This window comes from Protopterus annectens, chromosome 13.part0 (assembly GCF_019279795.1).
Source record: "Protopterus annectens isolate FY-2018-M chromosome 13.part0, PAN1.0, whole genome shotgun sequence".
Lineage (NCBI taxonomy): Eukaryota > Metazoa > Chordata > Ceratodontiformes > Protopteridae > Protopterus > Protopterus annectens.
This window is the reverse complement of record NC_056747.1, coordinates 638,469,709-638,491,411: the sequence shown is the minus strand read 5'-3', so window position 1 is coordinate 638,491,411 and position 21,703 is coordinate 638,469,709. Positions and strand designations below refer to the sequence as shown.

The following is a 21,703-nucleotide window of genomic DNA, read 5'->3' as shown; positions in this document are numbered from 1 at the left end:
GTCCTTGAGGCCCTTCAGAATCCTGCTCAATCAACTGCCTAGCAAGCCTCACCAGATCCTCATTTCTTTCATCTAACCTTGGTTTCTCCACTTTCATTAATGGCCAAAGATGATGTGTACTTGCTTGGGCCATATGGATTTTTAGCTCTATTCAGAAACCCCAGTACCCTGGAAAACGTACAACAGGAGGTGGACATGTTTGTGGCTTGGGCCTCTCCCAAATGGTTTGGTTGCCTTTTTGGCTATAGTATGAGTCATTCTGGGATATCATAAATGCTCAATGCCATTTTTCGTCAATTGAAGTCAGTCTTTCAGCTGTTTCTAATTTCCATCAAGGCTTCCACAGTGCTTCACCAATTTCCCTTAAAGTGTGCAAAACTTACTCAGGAGTACTGTTATAATAAATCCCCTTTTAACAACCTGGTACCCTGGGAAATATAGTTGGAATTATCTCCATTTGAACCTGCTTCTTGAGTGGAATTGGAAGTTTTTATTGTGGAAGACTATTGTTCTCTTGGCTATAACTTCTGCTAGAAGGATCTCAAAGATTCACTTCTTTTGTTTTCATCCTTCCCAGCTGAGATTTTTTCCAAGATAAAGTGCCATTGTAGACAAATGTTCCCTTTAAACCCATGATATACATGGAGTTAGATTTGAACCAGTCTGTTAATTTCCTAACTTTTTCTAACAAAGGGGAGTATGATTTTCATTGTTCAAATGTGCATATATAACTGAGATTTTACTTTGCAGGCCAAAGTCGATTTTAAATGACCTGCAGTTGTATGTATATGCTGCCAGTAGATTGGGTTTCAAGGTCTCTGAACTTTTCCTGTACAAGTGACCTTGAGAATGCATCAAATTCTGCTAAGAATCGTACGACAAACCTCTGACATGCATTTCCACCACACATTCAACAGGAACAATGGCTGCACCCCAGGCATTTTTCAAGAATGCTTGCTTAGATAAAATCTGTCTGGGTACAACATAGTCTTCCTTGCATACCTTCACAGGATATTACAATCCAGATTTGATCTCATCAAGGCTACTGTCTTACATGGAATGCTTTCATGATGCCACCCATGGGATGAGTTGGGAGGACCCTATTCCAAGGGGGTGAAGAGGAATGACTTGGACATCCTGGATGTAAATGTTATGTATTTACCATAATGATTGAGCCAGATGCTTTGAGTCGATCCTCTTCAGCCTGTCTGTCTTCCCTCCAGACTAGGTGAAGTCAAATTTAGACACGTTGATGAAATATTTTAAAGGTTCATTTTTATGTTCAGTCTTGCTTGGTTGTGCTTTGCTGTTGAGCAGCACATCATTCTGATCTAGAGACAAAGAAAAATGCAGTGCATTACAGATAAAGTAAAGAAATTGTAACCTGGGAAAAAATGTTTTATATACCAGGGTAACTTGAACCTCCAGCTGACTCCTAAGTGTTTTAAAGAGGAATGACTCAGAAAATTTTGAGCTGCTGTTAAGATAAGTACTTAACTGTTGTTTCTTTTCAGCACACCATACATGGAAGTTGTACTGTTGCATTCATCTCTTTTCCCCAAGTAGCTGTCCCCGTAAATATCGTTACACTGTTTTTATACTGATTATCTCCACATCATCTACTTTCTGTTCCTTCAGTTTCCATATCCATAAGTTCTGTGGTCCATTCCCCAAACACATTTGTCCTTAGAATGTATTTTCCATTGTTGTTGTTGATGTCCCTATGAAGTATGACATGTTTCATAATATTGCTATAGTGCAGGGAGTGTGGTGCTTATGCTCCAATATTTTGAAAAAGTTAAATCAGTTGAAGAGCTACTGTATTGTGAGACTTTATCTTAACAATTGTTAAGCACCCCGTACTTAACTTGATATGGTTGGGTCTCATGCTAGGCAGTCACATCTGACAGTCCTGTCTAACAAGCTACAGCAGCAGAACAAAAAACAGATTTGTTTCTGTCTGCTCTCCGTACCGATAACATGTCCCTGACTTCCTGTTATAAACTTAGGAAATAACAAGAATATCGGGATGTATGTTTGCTACATTTTCTGAAGAATATGAAGTCTGAAATTAAAATGTTTGTCATTATTTAGTGACTCAAGTCCTTAGAGATTTGTCCGAAAACCAAAAATTTTATGAAGAACAGACAAAACACGAGGCAAAAATCTGAACATTTGAGAGACATGGCAAGGTGAGTGTAAATATAAATGGCTGTCCTGCACTGTCTTTCTGACAGCAGTCGTTAAGTGCTTTAAGGCTATGAAAGCCAGCAAAATATGTTTTTTTTCCTTTTCTGTAATTAGTAGTACATGGAACAGGAAAAGCTCCTTGCACTGCAAAGAATCATGATAGGGTATTCGATCATAACCCTTAACTATGTGTTTTCAACATGGATGCCATGGCTGTCATGATGAATTTCTCAGTATCCATGTCTCAAACACTAACAGGTTATGATCTGTGACCCAGTCATAAACCTATGTGTCTGCAATGAATGGTGCACTTTCCTTTAAACCACTTTATTCTCTGTTTACTATGGAATTTGTACTTCTACATTTGAGTTAAACGTGTTTCCCTGAATCACAAGTGTTTACTTGTTGCTATAACCTCTGATTTCACTAACAGTCCACCATCTTCATATTGTAGAGCTCTTTCTAATTTGAGCATTGATTCATTTCTTTGGTGTATGCCTTCAGACCCTCTCCTGTTATGACAGACATCCTCACTTTCCAGTGTGATCACCTCCGTGTTCAACCTTTGCCATTCGTTCTCCACGTACTTACCACTTTCTGTAGCTCAGAACTAACTACTCAGGGAAGTTCTCTTTTTTGAATGACTAACTACCCTCATTGAAACATAACAATTGAACTTAAACTCACTGTGTATGCATGGTTTATTTTATACACTTAGTGTGGATAAGAGAATAGGTAAACTGGACATTAAACCCTAATTGGAGAAAGAATATTCTCCAGCAGGGTATTAATGTATAGGTAATGCCTGCTGCAAAACAAATCCGCCGCTTCATGAAAGCACAGTAACCTGCCATGAAGCTCAAACAGTTAAGAATCGAATGGCCGCCATTTCTTTCATGCTTGCTAAACAGAGCTTTGCTGTATAGTGAGTGTAAAATGAAAAGAAACTCTAAATAAAAGAACAAAAAAGATAATAGTATATGTGTATGTTTGTGTGTGTGCACGTGTGTTTTTGTATCTGTGCTTGCATGAAAGTGAGATATCTAAACTACAGTACTAATTGCAACAAGCAGTCCATCAGCATCGATTTGGTAACTTTGAGTTATGAAACTCTTAATACATATTTTTGAGTGACTTTAATCCTCCATGTTGGGAGGGTGCCCTAATGGTTAAGGTGTTTTCCTTACAAACACAAGGTGCAGGGTTTGAGTCTCCCAAGGGATAATTGGCTAGGCTTAAAATGGCTCACAAGGGCAGTTAGCCTAGTACTGATCTATGAGCCGATGAACCTATGAAAGCAAAACCACAAAAAGTAAAGGGGGTGGGGGAGGAGAGTGGGAATGTGGTGCAAACAGATGCAATGCTTGCATTGTGTGTATGTGTTTCTTTTTTTTGTTCACAAGTATAAATCGAGAGGATAAATAAAGTTGCTGTGTGTGTGTGTGTGTGTGTGTGTGTGTGTGTGTGTGTGTGTGTGTGTGTGTGTGTGTGTGTGTGTGTTTACATCATGCCTCTTAATTGTCAGGATTTTTTCAGAATGTCCAGATATTTGCCTCATATTTTTGGTTTATTCCTCATAATATTTGTGGTTTTCTGACAAATCATTGAGAACCAAAGTCACTAAATAATGACAGACAAATGTTTCAGATGTTATAGCCTTCAGAAAATGCATACTAACCCCAAATTTGTTAATCTAGCAACTTTCTAAGTTTAAAAGAGCAATATTTAAAATATATCCCTATTTTGGGGCCTTTGTCCAGATTTCTTTCTTTGATATTGCTTACATTTCTGTATTTTTGTTTGTGAAATATTTTATATTTCACCCAGGCTGACCCTGAAATTGGTCAGTATTGATCAGTGCACTATGCCGGTAAACAAATGTAAGTAAAATTTCTTTCTTTAAGAGGTTGAGAAATACTGTTTACCTCAATGAGTTTGTGTGCACTTGTGTTTTTGAATATGTGTGTTTTGTTCTGTGAGTGTGTGTCTCTGTATGTTTCTACTACTGAAGGTATGTGTCTAGACATTGCTTGTATATCTTATATGTCTGATAGAAAATACCTCCTCCAGCAAAAATAAATATGCAAAAGAAAGTCTAATTCATTAGGCAGAAGAACTATTTTACATTAAAATATATAAAAATATGTATATAATATTTAAAAAAAAATGCAGATATCTCATTTTTAAAAGCACAATAATGCCCACCAGGGTGTGCGTTATTGTGGAAATGACACCCTTCCAGGGGTGTAGAGGCCCTCCGGCTGTGAAGTTGGGCCTCAAAACACCCCATGTGCAGACATTATTTCGACAATAACATGCAACCTGTTGGGCATTAATGCTTGCTTAACACCAACCAAGTTATCTGAGTTCGTTAGTTGACATTCGGGTTATGATGATTTGTGTTTATTGTATTTTGCTAAAAGTAGAAAATGTATAATGATAGAGTGTGAATAGGCAGCACCTGGAAAATAAATCATTCAACAGTATCTATTGTTTGTGTCTTTCGGCTTTTCCCGGTTAGGGGTCGCCACAGCGGAACTCCGGTCCGCTAATGATTGGTAGTTGATTTTTACGTGCCAAGTTACCAGCCCTGATGCACAACCTTCAACGAAGGTATGCCCATTCATGCATATCTCCATGCAGGAGACGCTCTAGCTGAGAATCGAACCGGACAGCGTCTTACTGTGAGGCGACAACGCTACCGCAGCACCACCACTGCGGGTATATTGAGTATATAATTAGTATGTTGGATAAATGCATGCCTTATGTTTTATTTAATTAGTGAATTAAGTTGAATGCTATAAAAATGCATAAAAAAAACACTCCGGTACTCTGGAACGTTGAAGAGGCTTCAATCCCATAAAAGATTTAAGTAATTGGATGAGAAATGAGAGGCCTTAAGAAAAAGAGATAAAAGGACAGAGTTTATTGTGCAATTTAGATGTTTTTTAGTGTATACTTTGTTAGTATTTTAGAGAGAAAATACAGAAAGTGTATTCACTATATTCAGGAAGGTCTGAGGTGTGATCTTAACAGCACTGTTCCCCAAGGAAATAACAAACTAAAGATGTAAAATTGTGCCGTGTAGCTTAGAACTTGCTTTGTCATGCATTAGTTTTGTTTTACACATTGACAATAAATCCTTTTTTTTTTAATGGAAAACAGAATGTAGCACATTTATTTTACTGTAAGTCAGTTGAGAGAACACTAATGAGTTGTGTGCAAAGCAGGATATTCTGCAAGTTGTAATAGACAGTAGATCTTCTTGACTAAGTGGCAAACACTGGTCATTTTGTGATCATCCCATAAAACTGCACTTAGCTCAGCAGATAAAATGCGAGCTCAGATATGCTTAATGAGACTTCTGTGACATACCGTCTCAGTGGATTGATTGTAATGTAGTAAATAAAATGGAAGATTGAAATAGCATGCTTTATGTGTAGTAGAACTGTTTTATTAGCCTTATTGGTTGAGATGACCTGCTTTTTCCATATTGTTTGATTACCCTTTCTTGCTGATGTTTTCTTTTACCATAATGTCGCTGGTGAGACAGTGTAGCAACTGCCTCATGTATACGGACAACCCTCTACTACTACCACCTAGGAACACAATTTGTGAGGGATGCAAATACATCAAGCACCTAGTGTCATTGGTGTCTCCCTCACATACCAGTATATTTGGCACTGAAAAGGTTGGCAACACGAACACCACACCTCAAACACCACTCACACCTACACAATACACTCCCACATATGCAGAGGCCCTCAACAAAAGCATACCCAAACAAAAGAGACCTCAGAGGCATAAACACACGCAAACTCCACTGCCCACCACACCACACATAGTCCGCACTCTCCAAGATATTAGTCATAGGAGACTCCATTGTGAGGCACACAGATGTGCCCCTCACCAGGCTGGATAAGGAGAAAGTCACGGTTATTTGTTTGTTGGGTGCCACAATCCACCATATCACCAATGCACTCAAGTCTCTCAACAGGTACTGTTATGACTCTGTCATAGTCCATGTTGAAGTGAATGACTTGAGATGTACCTCCTTGGACTATATGAAGAAAGACATGATTGAGCTCACTGAGTATGTGTCCCAGGCAAGTATGCCCCTAGCCTTAAACAGCATTTTACCGTCATCCAGAATGATGCCTCAGTACAGACAGAAAATGATTGACTTTAACAACTGGCTTAGATTCTGGTGTCATTCAAAGGGGATCCAGTACCTGACAGCCTGGGATGACATGACTGACAAGCCATGATGCTTTGCCAGAGATGGCCTGCATCTGTCTCCCCTGGGCTTCAGGCTTCTGGCAAAGGCTCTTGCCTCCCCATAGTGCCTTTTTCAGACAATGCCATGAGGTCAAAACTACCAACATGAAAATTTCATCAAAACATAAATTAAAGGTTATGCTGCTAAATGCTAGGAGTCTAAACATGAAGCTGCACTCATTGCAAGCATTCTTAACCCTGGAAGAAGCTGACATTTGTGCAGTTACAGAAACCTGATTTAAAGTTGCAGAGAACACCCCAGCCATACCAGGTTACTCATCCTATCATTCATTTAAACCCCAAGCCATGGGCAGCAAAACAAAAAGAGCTGGAGTTGCAATATATGTAAAAGACATGCACACCTCTAGACTGATCAAACAGTATGATGCACAGGAAATACTCCAGATGCAGTTAACAATTGACAAGACCCTATTCAAATCGTAGCTAGCTATAGGCCTCCACCTCTGACTCAAGAGGCCCACTCCACCTGTCTGGACCTCTTTGAATCTATCACGATTCAACCCTTTACCATAATCCTGGGTGACTTCAACTATCCAGTCATAGAGTGGAAGAAATTATTTATTTATTTATTTTACATTAGTTAACCGGGAAATTCCGACTGGACCAGGTCCATTTTCAGCAGAGGCCCGGGGAGAAAAGCTCCGGCATCAAGTTATACAAGTACAGTACGTCCAGCATAATACAGAAAACAGGTTACATCATGTATGCTGATAATATCATAATACTCATACTTATTATCATGTAATACACATGCCAAAACAGAAATGCCCAGAGATTCCTTGATTTCCTCAGTGCAAATGCCTTGGACCAGTTGGTTGACACCCCCACAAGAGGTGAAAATATCTTGGACTTGGTATTAACCAACATGAGTAACCACTCCAGCATTTCTAGTGTCATCATCCCTGATAAGATCCGACCACAAAGCAGTCACTTTCGAAGTCACCATCCCTCCCGACCCCCCCCCCCCCAAAGCTAGGGTCAAACAAAAAAACTTCTCCATAGCTGATTACAACCTCCTGAGGGAAGGTATAAACAGCTTCACAGCCCCCTCCTCCTCCACATAAACTGGCACATATGTCCAAACTTGCACCAAAGTACTATTTGAGCACTTATATAGCTGCATGGAATCAGAAATACCAGACAGGATGAAGACATCCTCCTCAAGGAAGAATAAACCTGTCTGGTGGACATCTACAATAAATAAACTCCATAATAAAAGGAAAGAATTGCTGTCCAGGACCAAGAAGGAGCAGGTGTCTAATTGGAAGCAATCTCTCCTTAGCCTGAACAAGCAAATAAGGGGTCTATATTATAAGATCGACATTTGAAAACATCAAACAACATATGGTCGATGTCTTCAAACATCGACCTTATAAAACGACAAAAAAAGAAAAAAGTATCCTAACGGGTTTAAGCCCACACCCCCGCTACTTAAATATACCAACTCCGAGATCACACTACATTGCAGTAAACGGAAATCTCCCCTTACGGAGATTTCCGTTTACACACTCGAGATTCTGAGCGTTCAATATTCTCGTGTCAACAATGTCAGATTCGACATTGTCGGCTTTCAAGAATATAATGTAGACCCCAAATAAGGGCACTAGTGAAATCCTCCTAAGCAAACTTCGAGTCCAGACTAGCTGCATCTATTAAAGACAATCATAAGGCTTTCTTTACATATGTCCGGAATCTCAAGGGAAGCACTCAGATCTGCTCAGAACTGGTGGCCAAGGACACTACATACGCAAATCCTGTAGATATAGCCAACCTGCTGGCAGACAGGTTCAGTGAAAACTTCACTCCTGTGTCCCCTCTATCAATAAAACAGGACATACCCAGTACCTGCCCCCTTTCCTAATATCTAGGGAGCAAGTCATCAGTGCCCTCTCAAATGCAAAAAATACAGCCTCCATAGGACACAATAACATCCCAGGCTGCATCCTACATGAACTCAGGTAGGAACTTGCAGCACCATTAGGCACCCTATTCAACCAAAGCCTGAGTACAGGCTTCGTCCCAGCTGAGTGGAGAACAGCTGCTGTCATCTCTTTGCACAAAGGTGGAGCGTCCACCGATCCAGGAAATTATAGACACATCAGCCTAACTAGCCTGATCTGCAAGGCTATGGAGCGGATTATCATGGACCTCATTAACAAGGACATTGACAACTTCCAGACACTTGTTCCCACACAGTTTGGTTTTGTCAAGGGATGGTCATGCCTGTTAAATTTGGTTGACTTCTTTGAGACAGTCACCAAGGTCACAGACGAGGGGAAGATGGTGCACATCACCTACCTTGACCTGGCCGAGTCCTTTGATACTATTCCCCACTCGGGTATAATAGATAAACTCTCTCAACTAGGCATCAATTCATATGTTACCAGATGGGTAGTGAACTGGCTCACTGATAGAACCCACCTAGTCAAAATAGGGGAAGCCACCTCAAGTAGTAGACCTGTAACAAGCTATGTTCCCCAGGGATCGGTCTTGGGGCCTCTGGTGTTTGGGATATACTTCTCAGAGGTACAGGCCAAATCTAGTGCGCTATGGCTGACCAAGTTTGCAGATGACTGCAAGCTGGGTGCGGTCATAAATTCTCCTAGTGATGTGGACATCCCCCAAGAGAGTCTCACCCAAATAAATGACTCGTGCCAGAAACATTGCATCAAACTGAATGCCAAAAAATGCATCATCCCTTTTGGGGAGAATGACATTCCTACAAATGACCACATTGATAATAAGGCACTAAGCATGCAATCAGTTGTGAGGGACTTGGGAACCCAGGTTGATAGCAAACTGACTTTTGACCACCATATTGCTTCCGTTGTACGGAATGTTTTCTACATGGCCCACCTCATTAGTAAGGGTATCTCATCCAGGACAAGGTGGTCATAACATTGCTGTATTCTTCCCTTTTAAGACTAATTATTGAATATAATGCCCCTTTCGGCATGCACCTCACAAAGCACATGCAGCAGCTGGAGAGACCACAGAGATTCCTCACCCAGAGAATCAAGGGCCTCAAACATCTACCCTACACATATAGGCTAAAAGCTGTGTCCCCCTAGTCAGTCTCCTACAGACTCCTCAGATGTCACCTCTGAGGAGTCTCCTACAGACTCCTCAGAGGTGACCTCTGTCTGGCAGACAAAGCAATCTCAGACCCCGCCCTGATGGGACTGCTGCATATGCGCAGGTCAAGCTCCACTCGAGTAACCCACACGCGAGACTTCAACCTGGTTTGTGACATCAATCGGACTTGGTGGGACAGATTTGTGTCCCAGAGACTCCTCCTTTTGTGGAATAGACTCCCTGTCCACGTAAAGCAGAGTACCTCATTAAACCTTTTTAAGCGCAACCTGGATAACTGGATGGGGAACAGAAAATACACCCCTGGGATTCCACCTATGTCCCTGCTGGACAGTGGCATAGATTGCTGACTTGTTGGAACATGGGCTAAATTCTTAGCTAGGCTTGTAAGGGCCTCAGGGCCAATAGCCTAGGTAATGTGATCTGTCTCCACATTTGTATGTACATAGTGTCTTTAGTTTCAAGATTTTAGGAAATGTTTTCTTACTTTTAGCTGTTGCTTTCACACTGTTGTTGTCTGCTTAAGATTATCTTGTCTCTGCAAATGGGATTTGTCTTGTACTTGCCTTTCTGCTAAAGATTATCTTGTCTCTGCAAATGGGATTTGTCTTGTACTTGCCTTTCAGGTTTTTTTTACTTTTTATTCTCCAGTTGTTGCCTCACAGCAAGAGATTCTCCTGTTCGATTCCCGGCTGGAGCGCCTTCTGTGTGGAGTCTGCATTTCCTCCCCGCGGTCGAGTGGCCTCCGAAAGGCATGCATGAATGGGCGTGCCTTCACTGAAGGTTGGGTGTCGGCCTGGCAACTCGGCACCATAAAAAGTGTACTGCCAATCATTAGCGGACCGGAGTTCCGCTGTGACGACCCCTAACCGGGAAAAGCCTTAAAGACAAACAATTCTCCAGTGTTTTAGGAGTTAGTTGCTGTCCTGTTTAGTGTTCATGCAGTGTATTAGGCTTTGTTTTAGTTTTGCTCAACTGATGTTTTAATTGTATCTTTTTATTTAGTAAGAGGATGTCCATCCTTGGTAACTGGTAGGACTAAAGCTGTAGACATTCCGACCTCTTGGTAAACAAAGGTTTCCCAGGCTACCAGTTGTCCTCCCAATCCCACAATGCACACCAGTGCTGTCCATTTCCAGATCTTTATAGTCACAGAGCAGTTTGGACAAACATCAGACAGCCTGCCTTTAGTGTTTTGTGCAATTTCTTTCTCAAAATTGTGAGCACTCTTTTCTTTTTATGCTGTTTTTGTTTATTCAGGTAAGTTCTCAGCTCAACAAATGTCTGCCTTTGACTAGGAGTTGTCCCTCAAGTTACTTGGTAGCCTGAAACTTTTTCTAGAAATGAGGAAACTATGCTGCATTCTTTTCACCTCCTTAAGTAGTAGTAAGTGTAGTAACTTTCTCTCTTTCATATTATCTGTGGGTTTATCCTTGTGGGTCGCTGTTGCCAAGAAGTTCTTTAGCTTTATAATTGTGTTTTCCACATTTTTCAAAAGATTTTAATATTCAAATATTACATCATAGATGTTCTTCATCTCACATTGCTGCAGTCCTTACACTTGGGTAGTCCGCTGTCCTCGGTCGGCCCGAATATCAAAGTATAAGGCTGACGTCGGTCAGGGCGCATTTGACTGACGTCAGGACGTCAGGGTACAAATGCGCATGACCGACGTCATATCCTCAGTCTTTTTTGCCGCATGGTCCGATGCAGAAGCAGCATTGCAAGTGCCGGTTGGCGTTCTGAGATTTTTCGATTTAGAAGTTTCAGACCGAGTTTAAAGTTGGCTAAGTACCCAGTTGGGGAATATTTTAGTTTTTTCTTGCCTCAGTCATTTACCGGATGTCAGAAAAAGTCAATAATTGCATTTCTTGTGGGAAACAGATACCGCATAGAGATTATCATACTTTGTGTATTCCTTGCTTAGGGCCTGAGCACGACGTTGTTGGCTGTCGCTCTTGTGCTAGATTTAATAAACGCACTATAAAGAGAAGGTTGGATTGTGCAAGGTTAGTCTTTGGGAAGCGGTGCAACTATAAAATGCCGTCGGATGCTCCGACGCCCGCTTCTTCGAAGAAGCGCAAGGACAAGGCAGTTAAGCCTAGGCTAGAAGAGCCGTCTGTACCGGACACCGGTTCTTTAGAGGTGTCGGTGGAGCCGGTGGCTCCACCGGGGAGGTTTCTTTGTCTTCCCAGGGTGAGACCTTATTATTGCAAGATGTGGCCTCTCAGGAGGCGAGTCAGGCTGAGGGGGCTTCTCAGGTTACTATACTCCCCTCCCTTCCTAAGGTGGCTAGGCCCTCTCCTTCTGTTTCAAAGGCTTCTCCCAGGGGCAGGCCAGGTTTAGCTTCAGTTGGTGTTACCCCTAGCTCTTCAGGTACTGTGCCCAAGAAGCATATGCTTAAAATGGCAGAAGATTTGATTACTTTGATTAGGGGTTCTATGCCCCCTCCTGATAAGAGACCTAGGGTGGAGCCTGAGCTGGGGGGGTTTGAGCAGGCTTCAGATGTTTCAGAGTCTTCGGCTGAAGACTTGCAGGAGTACTCTCATTATTCTGATTCTGATGTGGATGATTCTACTCCTTCTGCTACTCCTCCGGAGGATTTTTCTTTTTCAGAAACTCTTCATTCCATGAGGGAGCATTTTAAGTGGGAAGGTCAGGACTTCTCTGATTCCAGGAAAAGGCTTAGGGAATTTCTGTTTTTACCCCAGCATAGGCCTTTGGCTATACCTCCTGTTTTGGATGTAGTGGAAGATGTTTTTACAGAGGCTTCTCTTAATCCTGATTCTTTGCCTCCTGCTCCTGTTAAGCCGGATAGGTATTACAGGGTGCCTGAAGCTCATAAGTATCTTTTAAGAGTCCTAGGGCAGACCCAGAAACTGTTAGCCAGGGGCCTAAAGGTGTTAAGGCTTCTGTTGTTAAAAATCCGGTTCCTGCAGACAAGGAGGCTAGGGCCTTGGATAGATGGGGAAAGAAAGTCTATACTTCTTTTACTCTTGCTATGAGGGCTCTGAATTGCCAGTTTCACATGTTGAAATACCAAAACTATCTCCTTTCACAATTGAAGTCTAAGGTTGATGCTCTGGCAGTAGGTATTGATTGTAAAGTGTTGCAAGATTTAGTGCATGTTTCTGAACAGGTGGGTAAGCATTCTTTGCAATGTGGTTTTGATGCTGTACAGGCCTCGTCTAGGGTGGCTGCCACTGGGTCAGTTCTTCGCAGGCACGCCTGGCTGAGGGATCAGAATTTGTCTGAACATGTTAAAACAAGGATTTTAGATGCTCCTTTACAATCTGACGTATTGTTTGGTCCTCCTGTTGAGACAGTTTTAAAGAAAATGGAAGACAAGGCTAAGTCTATGCAGACTGTTAAAGATTTTTTGCAGGTCCAGCCTCCAAAGTTTAGTAGAAATTGGCCTACTAAAGGGTGGACGTATCCTTCTTATGATTCCCAGTCTAGGGGTAGATCTAGACGTGGTAAGGGCAGAGCTCAGGGCTCTTTCAGGCCTAGAACAGGGAGTTCTCCTGCACAGGCTTCGGGTGAGGGCAGGGGTCAGTCCTTTCGTAAGCAGACCCAATGACCTACCTTTTCAGCTGCCAGAGCCTGCTCGCCTGGCAGCACCTTTGGGAGGAAGGTTGGCACTTTTCAAAGAAAATTGGAGTTTAATTACCCAGGACAGATGGGTATTGGATATCATACACCACGGCTACAGGTTTTATTTCCATACCTTGCCTCCTTTCAAAGGCATGCCAGACGTTCCTCCTCAACAAAGAATAGAGGCTCACAAACAGGTTTCTCTGTTGCTCCAACTAGGGGCCATACAGCCGGTCCCTCTGCCAGAAGTGGGCCTAGGATTTTATTCTCGCCTGTTCCTAGTACCAAAGAAGGGGAACACGTGGAGACCAATTTTGGATTTATCTATCCTCAACACTTATCTGGACATTCCCAAGTTCAAAATGTTGACGTTGCAGCAGCTTTTACCTCTGCTGGGCAAAGATCATTGGATGGTAACTTTGGATCTCAAGGAGGCTTACCTTCATGTTCCTATCAGACTCAGTTGCAGAAAGTATCTGCGTTTCGAGCTGGGACTTCTCACTATCAGTTCTCTGCATTGCCCTTTGGCTTATCTACTGCGCCCAGAGTGTTCACGAAAGTTCTGGCTCCAGTGGTAGCTTTCTTCAGACTAAAAGGAATACAGATCTATCCTTATTTGGACGACTGCCTAATTCTGGCTCAAGGAAGGGAAGAGCTTCTTCATCATTTGGAATATGTGATAGCAGTGCTAAGATGCCTAGGGTATTCTGTGAACGAAATAAAGTCCAGTCTAGTACCCTCTCAAGACATGTGCTTTCTGGGTGTGAGACTGAATACAGCATCCCAGATGGCCTTTTTAACCCAGGACAAACAAAAGAGTCTATCCCTCTACTTCCATCAACTGTCTCATCAGTCCGGGCTGACTGCAAGGACAGTCCTTCAAGCCTTAGGGTTCATGGCATCTTGTATTCTGGTGCTTCCCAATGCCAAACTGCATATGAGGAAGCTACAATGGTATCTCAAAAATGTATGGACACAGCACTGCCAGGATCTGGACACTGTCATTCAAATAATACCTTGCATTCAGAAGGAATTTTTGTGGTGGGCTCAGGAATGTCACCTAAACAAGGGACTCTCTGTGACCCGGCCAGAGGCGAGTCAGATTTTAACGACAGATGCCTCAGACAAAGCTTGGGGAGCTCATCTAAATGGAAAGTGGATACAAGACAAGTGGCCTGTCAGACTACAACATCTACATATCAACATGAAGGAGATGTTAGCAGTCCAGTTTGCATTAATAGCTTTCAAGGAATTCCTTCTTCCAGGACAGGTGTTGATTCTAACAGACAACACAACTGTCATGTGGTACATCAACAAGCAAGGGGGAACGCATTCTTATCCTCTATGCAGGCAAGCAATGATTTTGTGGGAGACTGCTCTCAGTTTACAGCTCATTCTTCAGGCAAGGTTTCTGCCAGGAGCACAGAACTCCTTAGCAGATGTGTTGAGCAGACGAATTATGGATCCCCACGAGTGGAAATTGGATCCTCATGTATTTCAGAAATTGACAGTGTCATGGGAAACTCCAGACATAGATCTGTTCGCTTCTCCTCTAAACCATCAGCTGCCAAAGTTTTGCACAAAAAGGTTTCATCCCACAGCTTGGAGAGTGGATGCTCTTTCTTTCAATTGGAGCAATCTTCATGTGTATGCCTTTCCACCTCTGCCTCTCCTCCCAAAGGTACTTCTGAAGGTCAGACAGGACAAGCCAAGGATGATTTTAATAGCTCCAGATTGGCCTCGACAGCACTGGTACCCATTACTAAGAAGTCTAGTACGGAAGCCTACATGGCCTTTGCCTTCGATTCCGCACCTGTTGTCACAGGAGGACAGCCATTTGCTCAATGTCAAGCTTCACTCTCTGCACCTAACAGCCTGGCATATTCTGTTTTGAACCATAGTGGGCCTCCACTTCCTCAGCAAGTTTTGAATGTTATTTTGGAAGCTAGAAGGCCTAGTACAAGGAAAGTGTACGCGGATAAATGGAAGAGATTTTTATTTTGGAGTGCAGCAAAAGATTTTGATGTTTCTGGGCCTAATTTGAGTGTGGCTCTTCAATATCTTACTGAGTTACTGGACAAAGGTTTGTCTTTCTCTTCTATTAAGGTTCATGCTGCAGCAATTTCAGCTCACTATAATTGTGACCCACCATTGTTTTCTCATCCTTTGTTCAAGCAATTTCTTAGAGGGGCAAAGAATATAAGACCTCCACGAAAAGCTCCTGCTCCTGCTTGGGATCTCAATTTTGTGTTGGAGAAACTCACTCTACAACCTTTTGAGCCTGCAGCTACTGCTGAGTTGAAATATTTATCATGGAAGACTGCTTTTTTATTGGCCATTACCTCTGCAAGAAGGGTGTCTGAATTACAGGCCCTTATGGCGGTTGAGCCTTTCTTGATTTTCCATAAGGATAGGGTATCATTACGTACTAATCCTTCCTTTATGCCTAAGGTGGTTTCTAGTGTGGCTTTAAACCAAACTATTCATTTGCCTACTTTTTATGCAAATCCCCAAAATAAAGGGGAAAAGATTTTGCACACTTTAGATGTTCACAGGCAGTTGCGTTATTATTTGGACAGAACTAAAGGGTTCAGGCAGTCTCAGCAGTTGTTTGTTTCTTTTGCTTTGAGTTCTCAGGGCAAGCCTGTGTCAAAACAAACTATTTCTAAGTGGATTGGGTTTTGCATTGCTTTCTGTTATTCCCATCATGGCAAGGAGATTCCAGCTGGGATTAGGCCTCATTCCACTAGGGCTACTGCCACTTCAACAGCTTTTTGAGGGAGTGGCAACCAAGGATATTTTGGAGGCAGCTACTTGGAGTTCTGTGCATACTTTCTCTAGGCATTATCACCTGCCACTTTACTCTAAGTCCAGGGCTGGTTTTGCCACTGCTGTTTTGCAGGGCATTTTGGCGGCTCCTGCTTCCTTGTAGTTAGCCATCCTCCCTTACCTCTGCTTTGGGATTCTACCCAAGTGTAAGGACTGCAGCAATGTGAGATGAAGAACATAGTACAGTTTTGTACCTACCATAAATGTAGATGTTCAAGATCCACATTGCTGCAGTCCAATTTACTCCCTCCTTCCCTCTGTAGTTAGAGGTGGTTGTGTGGGTTGGGTTGTACATATTGTGTATATTGTATATATTGTACATATAGTTAGTGCAAGGGTGGTTGGTTGGTTGTTTGCTGTCTTTTGGTTTTGACCTTTATTTTTAGGGTCTTCTGACATCTGGGGCAAGAAAAGACTGAGGATATGACGTCGGTCATGCGCATTTGTACCCTGACGTCCTGACGTCAGTCAAATGCACCCTGACCGACGTCAGCCTTATACTTTGATATTCGGGCCGACCGAGGACAGCGGACTACCCAAGTGTAAGGACTGCAGCAATGTGGATCTTCGAACATCTACATTTATGGTAGGTACAAAACTGTACTTTTCCTTTAGCAAGACTCTAACACTTTATACAAATCATTAACATAGTGCATTAAATGATTCAGTAGAAATGATGTTATTAATAAGTCAGTCTTTCTCATTACCCCTCCTTTTAACTTCTGTTAGACCCTTTCCAAGTTCCCCTTCCACTTGTTAAAGCACCCCCTCACTTTTCAAATTATTCTTTCTAGCTGTTGATATTCAATTTATTGTAATGCTGCTGCCAAGAACTGGTCATCTGGACTCCTGCATACTTTCCTTAATTTGCTCTTTTGAATAGGATCTTACTGTAGACAAAGTTTTACAAATTGAAGGTAGTTCTCTTAGCTGCACAGTGGCTATAGAATATCTGGTTCTGTATACTAGCATGTGTCTTCCAGTGTTTGGAACCCACAAGAGCTCTACTAACCCACACATCAGGCAAGACTTATCCAGACATACACTCCGACTGACTGGATGCATGGCTTCTCCAATTTCAGTAGTTGCCACTATGCACTCCTTGTCTATACAATTTGTCTAAATTAATTAATTAATTAATTAGCATTTGTTTACAAGGATGGTCCCACTGATTCAACATAAGTAATCACTTTTTAGAAGAGGCATTGGGAAAAAAGAGCCAGTATGCAAACAGATGAATCATGCACAAAAAATCCAAGTTGATAGTACAAAAATTGTAATCAAATCATCTGATGCACCTAAAATTTTAAGTACAAAATTTAGAAGTAGCATGTTAGATAACAGTATTCAAAATTAAAATACAAATGCAGAATATGTAAAAGTAGCTTTTCCTGGCAGATCAAAAACATTTTCATTTTAGTACAGTTTCACAGAGTGAAGCTCGAGAGGTGATTCTTCTCATCCATATCAAGAACACACACATAATTTAGGGCTATGGTCAGGATCCGATCAGAATTCTTTGTAGTGCATGGAGCTTTATATGGTGCTTGTACTAATAGTGGCATTAAAAAGGGGGGGAGGGGCGAAAAAATGCTAAGTTTTTTGCTGGCTTTCAGAGCCGTAAAGCAATTAGCCACTTAGGGACCGCTGTCAGAAAGGCAGTGTAATGCACAGTTCCCTTATATTTACCCTCAGCTGTTTTTATTCCTAACATTCTAGATTTTCCCAGAATGTCCAGATTTTTGCCTCATTCGTTTGATCTTTTCTCATAAAGTTTGTGGTTTTTCGACAATTCACAGAAGATTGAAGTCACTGAATACTGACATACAAATGAGTTTCAGAGTTCGTGCCCTTAAGAGAAAATGCAACAGAACACACATCCTGTTATTCTGGCTACTTTCTTCGTTTGTAAAAGGAAGGGACACCTTATCAGTGCATAGAGCAGGCAGAACCAGATCTTTTATTTCTGACACTGTCATTTCCTGGTCAGTACTGGCAGATTTTGCTGCCTAGCACTGGACCCGACCTTAACAACTTAAGCAGGGGTGTTTAACATTTGTTAAGGTCAGGTCTTGCACCACTCTAGTCCTTAACTGATTTGTCTTTTCTTCAAATATCTGAGTGTAATCACCACTCCATGCACTACATATACATTTTCTCCAAGTTTCTGCTACTGAATGTGCATCTTCCATACCAACTTTTTTCAAACATTTCTTCAGAAATTTACCCTCATTTGTTATACTTTCCTTCTATGCCCTCCAGAGTCATCCTTATTGTTGCAAATCAAATTCCAGTCCTAACTATAAGTAATACTACCTGCAAAAAGCTACTTTCTCCCATTTTTTTAAGCTCCATAATAGTTTTAGGTGAAATATAAATACAGCCAGCATAATCCACATCCCTTGTCAGTAGCTCCTTACTACCACAAATCTGCCATTATTATCTTTCTCCCATTCTATCATTGTGAGTGCCTCTAACAAGTAATATAAGTACCCCTCTTTTCATTTGTCCCTGATATTCTGCTGAATATCCATCCTGAAATCCTTTCTTTATCAAATTCATACGCTTAGTTCTTTCCAAATGTGCTATTTGCACTCTGCACTTCTTAATATATTTAAATGATGTTTCTTTTTTGTCTGTACCTGTGAGACCATACACATTGCAGGATAATATGGAAAGTCTTTCCATTATGAGGAGACATTTTTATTCCCACCTGTTATGTATGAAGCTTTTTTAAATGCCTATTTCCAGCTTTTGAGATACGTACATCCGCTAATGTTTGGCAGGTTAATCCTTTATTGGTTCATAGGTGTGTACTAGGTTAATGGCCCTGGAGCCTTTACAAGCCTAGCCCGTAGAAGTGCCCTGGCATCTCACCGCCCGACGTTAGTTCCCAGTGCCTCTATTAAGTAGAGCCAGTGGAGTGATCCCTGGGATGAAGTTTCTATTTCCCATCCACTCATCATGATTTCTCTTGAAGAGGGTCTGTGAGATGCTCTGCTTGGCATGTATGGGAAGTCTATTCCAGAGCATGGGCAGTCTCTGGGTTATGAACCTGTCCCTCCAGCATGTTTTGTTGATTGTGGTAATGAGGTTAAGGTGTCTAGAGCGTGTGGTGCAGAGGGAGTGGGATTTCTTCAGATGTAGCATTTCTAACAGAAATGGGTCAGACATGGCTTTGTAAGTCAAGCAGAGATCGCCTCTTAGTAGACGATATGAGAGAGAATAGCTGGATTTTTTGAGATTGTCCATGTAGGACTTATGTTTAAGGCCTAGGATCCTCTTCATGAGGTACTTTTTTGGCCTTTCCAGCTGTTGCATGTGTCTAGTGAGGTACATGCCAATTGGGGCATTATACTTGATGACTGGCCTAATGAGGGAAGAATAGAGAGAGAGATGATGACCTCTTTCTTCCTGGATGCAAAACCCTTGGTAATGAGATGTGCCACACAGAAGGACTTTCCGACCACAGTGGCAATGTGGTGGTCGAAGGTGAGGTTGCTGTCAACCTGTGTCCCCATTTTTTTTCTTATCAACTTTGGAACCTATGTCACATTTTACAAGACTTTTTTGTTTTAATGGAAACCCTCAAACAGAAAAAAATAAACCCCCCCCAGAATCTGTTAATTTAATACAAACACACAGAACTATATACATCTTCAAATAATGAAGTTTAACTGGTATCCTCCACATGCTTTATTTATGCTTAGCTTTGTTAGCACCAGTAAAATACGAGAAAGGAGGGCAGGGCTGAAAATATTGAGAGAAAATGAAACTTCTGAGTTGAGATGCTCAGCATGCTAGTCGAGTCCTCTAGCTGGATCTTGTTGCCAGAGTTTTTCAGAAACATAGGTTTACAGTGAGTATGTCACTTAACATTTGTCTGCTATTGTACATTACTACTACCTTCCTATTTAAAATTGCTGCAGTCTGTCCTTTTCCTGTACATAATGCTTTGAACTGAACCTCAAGTCAGTGTGCCTCTCACTTCCATTTATTGTCATATGTGTCTGCACTTTGTTGCTGCAGTGGACTGTGTTAACCAGCCACAAGCCATATGTGTGAAAAATACTGGACATTCCATGTGTGCTTAGGATATGTATAGGAGAATATTTAATTCATGTTTTGGGATAAAGTGGTATACTACATAGAAAAAGTATGCAATCACATGTAGACTGATTAGATGAGAAGTACACTCATTTTTCTCTTGATTTTATGTTTCTTGGCTTCTTTGTTGCTTATCTGGTTCCTTATACCATAGTCCTAGCTCTCAGTTAACTTAGCAGCTGGGAAGAGAGCTTCCCATCTCATGATGTAGCGGCATGGTGATGGACAGCTTATTTAACATGCCCCAAGAATGTGTTTATTTTCTTCATGATGGTCACATCCTGGTTATTATCCCAGCTGTAGTTGTACTAACAGAGTACACCCATTAGTGATAGACATCCTTCAGCTCATCCAATTTCCAGTCCTGTTACCTGGCAGTTGATAGATATTCTAAACCATAGTGAAACTGGGATTTGCTCTCTTGCTGCATGACTGATTTAACACTATTTGTCACATCATGGAAGAATAAATTATATTGACAATTAAAGATTTGGAAAATTGATAAGTAAAGACTTCAGTGATTTTTTTTTTATTTTATTTCTTATTTGTCTCTCTTTCCCTCTCTCCTTTAAAGGTATCGAACGAGATGCTGTTAATATTTTTACCAAATATATTTCACCTGATGCTGCTAGACCTATACCAATTACAGAACCAATAAGGAATGATATAGTAGGTAAGAGCCTGACACTGCTTCTTCTGCTATGGAAAGCATGATGTTGAATTACCAGTTTTCTTTTGTGTTTTTTTATTTGTTATGATTGCCTTCTGACATATAGATTCTCACTTTGTATCTAATCTGTTGCATATCAGATCTGAAAGAAGTTTTCAGATTTGGATGGTATAATTATGTTTTGCATTGATTTTTTTTTCTTTTGAGGTTACCCAGTGACTGTGTTACACAAATGCTTACCTATAACAAGAGCAAGTTTCAATTAAAGGAGAACCATACCCACAGACTCAAAAAACATGTTTATTTCATCATGAGTCGGTGTTTCCTACATTTTAACACCACTGTGGGACTATTTACAGGTTTTTAAATATTTTTATACCAAAGGAAGAAACAAAAGTGCAGCTCTGGTACTGGAAGAAAACAGTAGCTAATAACAGCAAAATAACCAGCAAGTTAGCCACTGAACTCAAAACTTGTTGAAGAGTATGTTTAATACCAAAAGTAAGTTAAAAACCTCCACAGTTGAGCACTTTCATCTGTACATTTTCAGAACTATGAATACACTTTTGGAAGCCATTTTAAAACTTAAGTGCAGAAGACACACCTCTCATGTAAACCAATCACAACATGTTGTAACTGAAATCACTGTGAAACAGAAAAAAATTCAAGTAACAGCACTAGAAATAAGTCAAAATTTTTCAAACCTGAACCAAAACACAAAAATACAAACTAGGCAAAAAAATAACTAAACAAAAAATGTTTCGTGAAAAACACAGTCATATTCTGCTGGCTCTCCTTTTTAGTTCACTGCTGATAGAAGTACTATTATTTAAACCGGGAAAGTTGGCAGCGTCCAGCTTAATCTGCCATATAATTTCCCAGTGAACCAGTTTATTCTGCCAGTCCCCTACATAAGGGGAA

At 41.2% G+C, this 21,703-nt stretch overlaps 1 protein-coding gene across 1 annotated transcript in view; it reads left to right on the top strand.

Annotated features, from left to right (window-relative positions):
• The window catches only part of AKAP10 (A-kinase anchoring protein 10), a gene marked incomplete in the record, with an annotated part of 1,224,755 nt that overhangs the window by 386,039 nt on the left and 817,013 nt on the right, over positions 1-21,703 (top strand). The window contains 1 exon segment of the mRNA XM_044054325.1: positions 20,687-20,785. Within this exon segment, the coding sequence (XP_043910260.1) occupies positions 20,687-20,785 (99 nt within the window).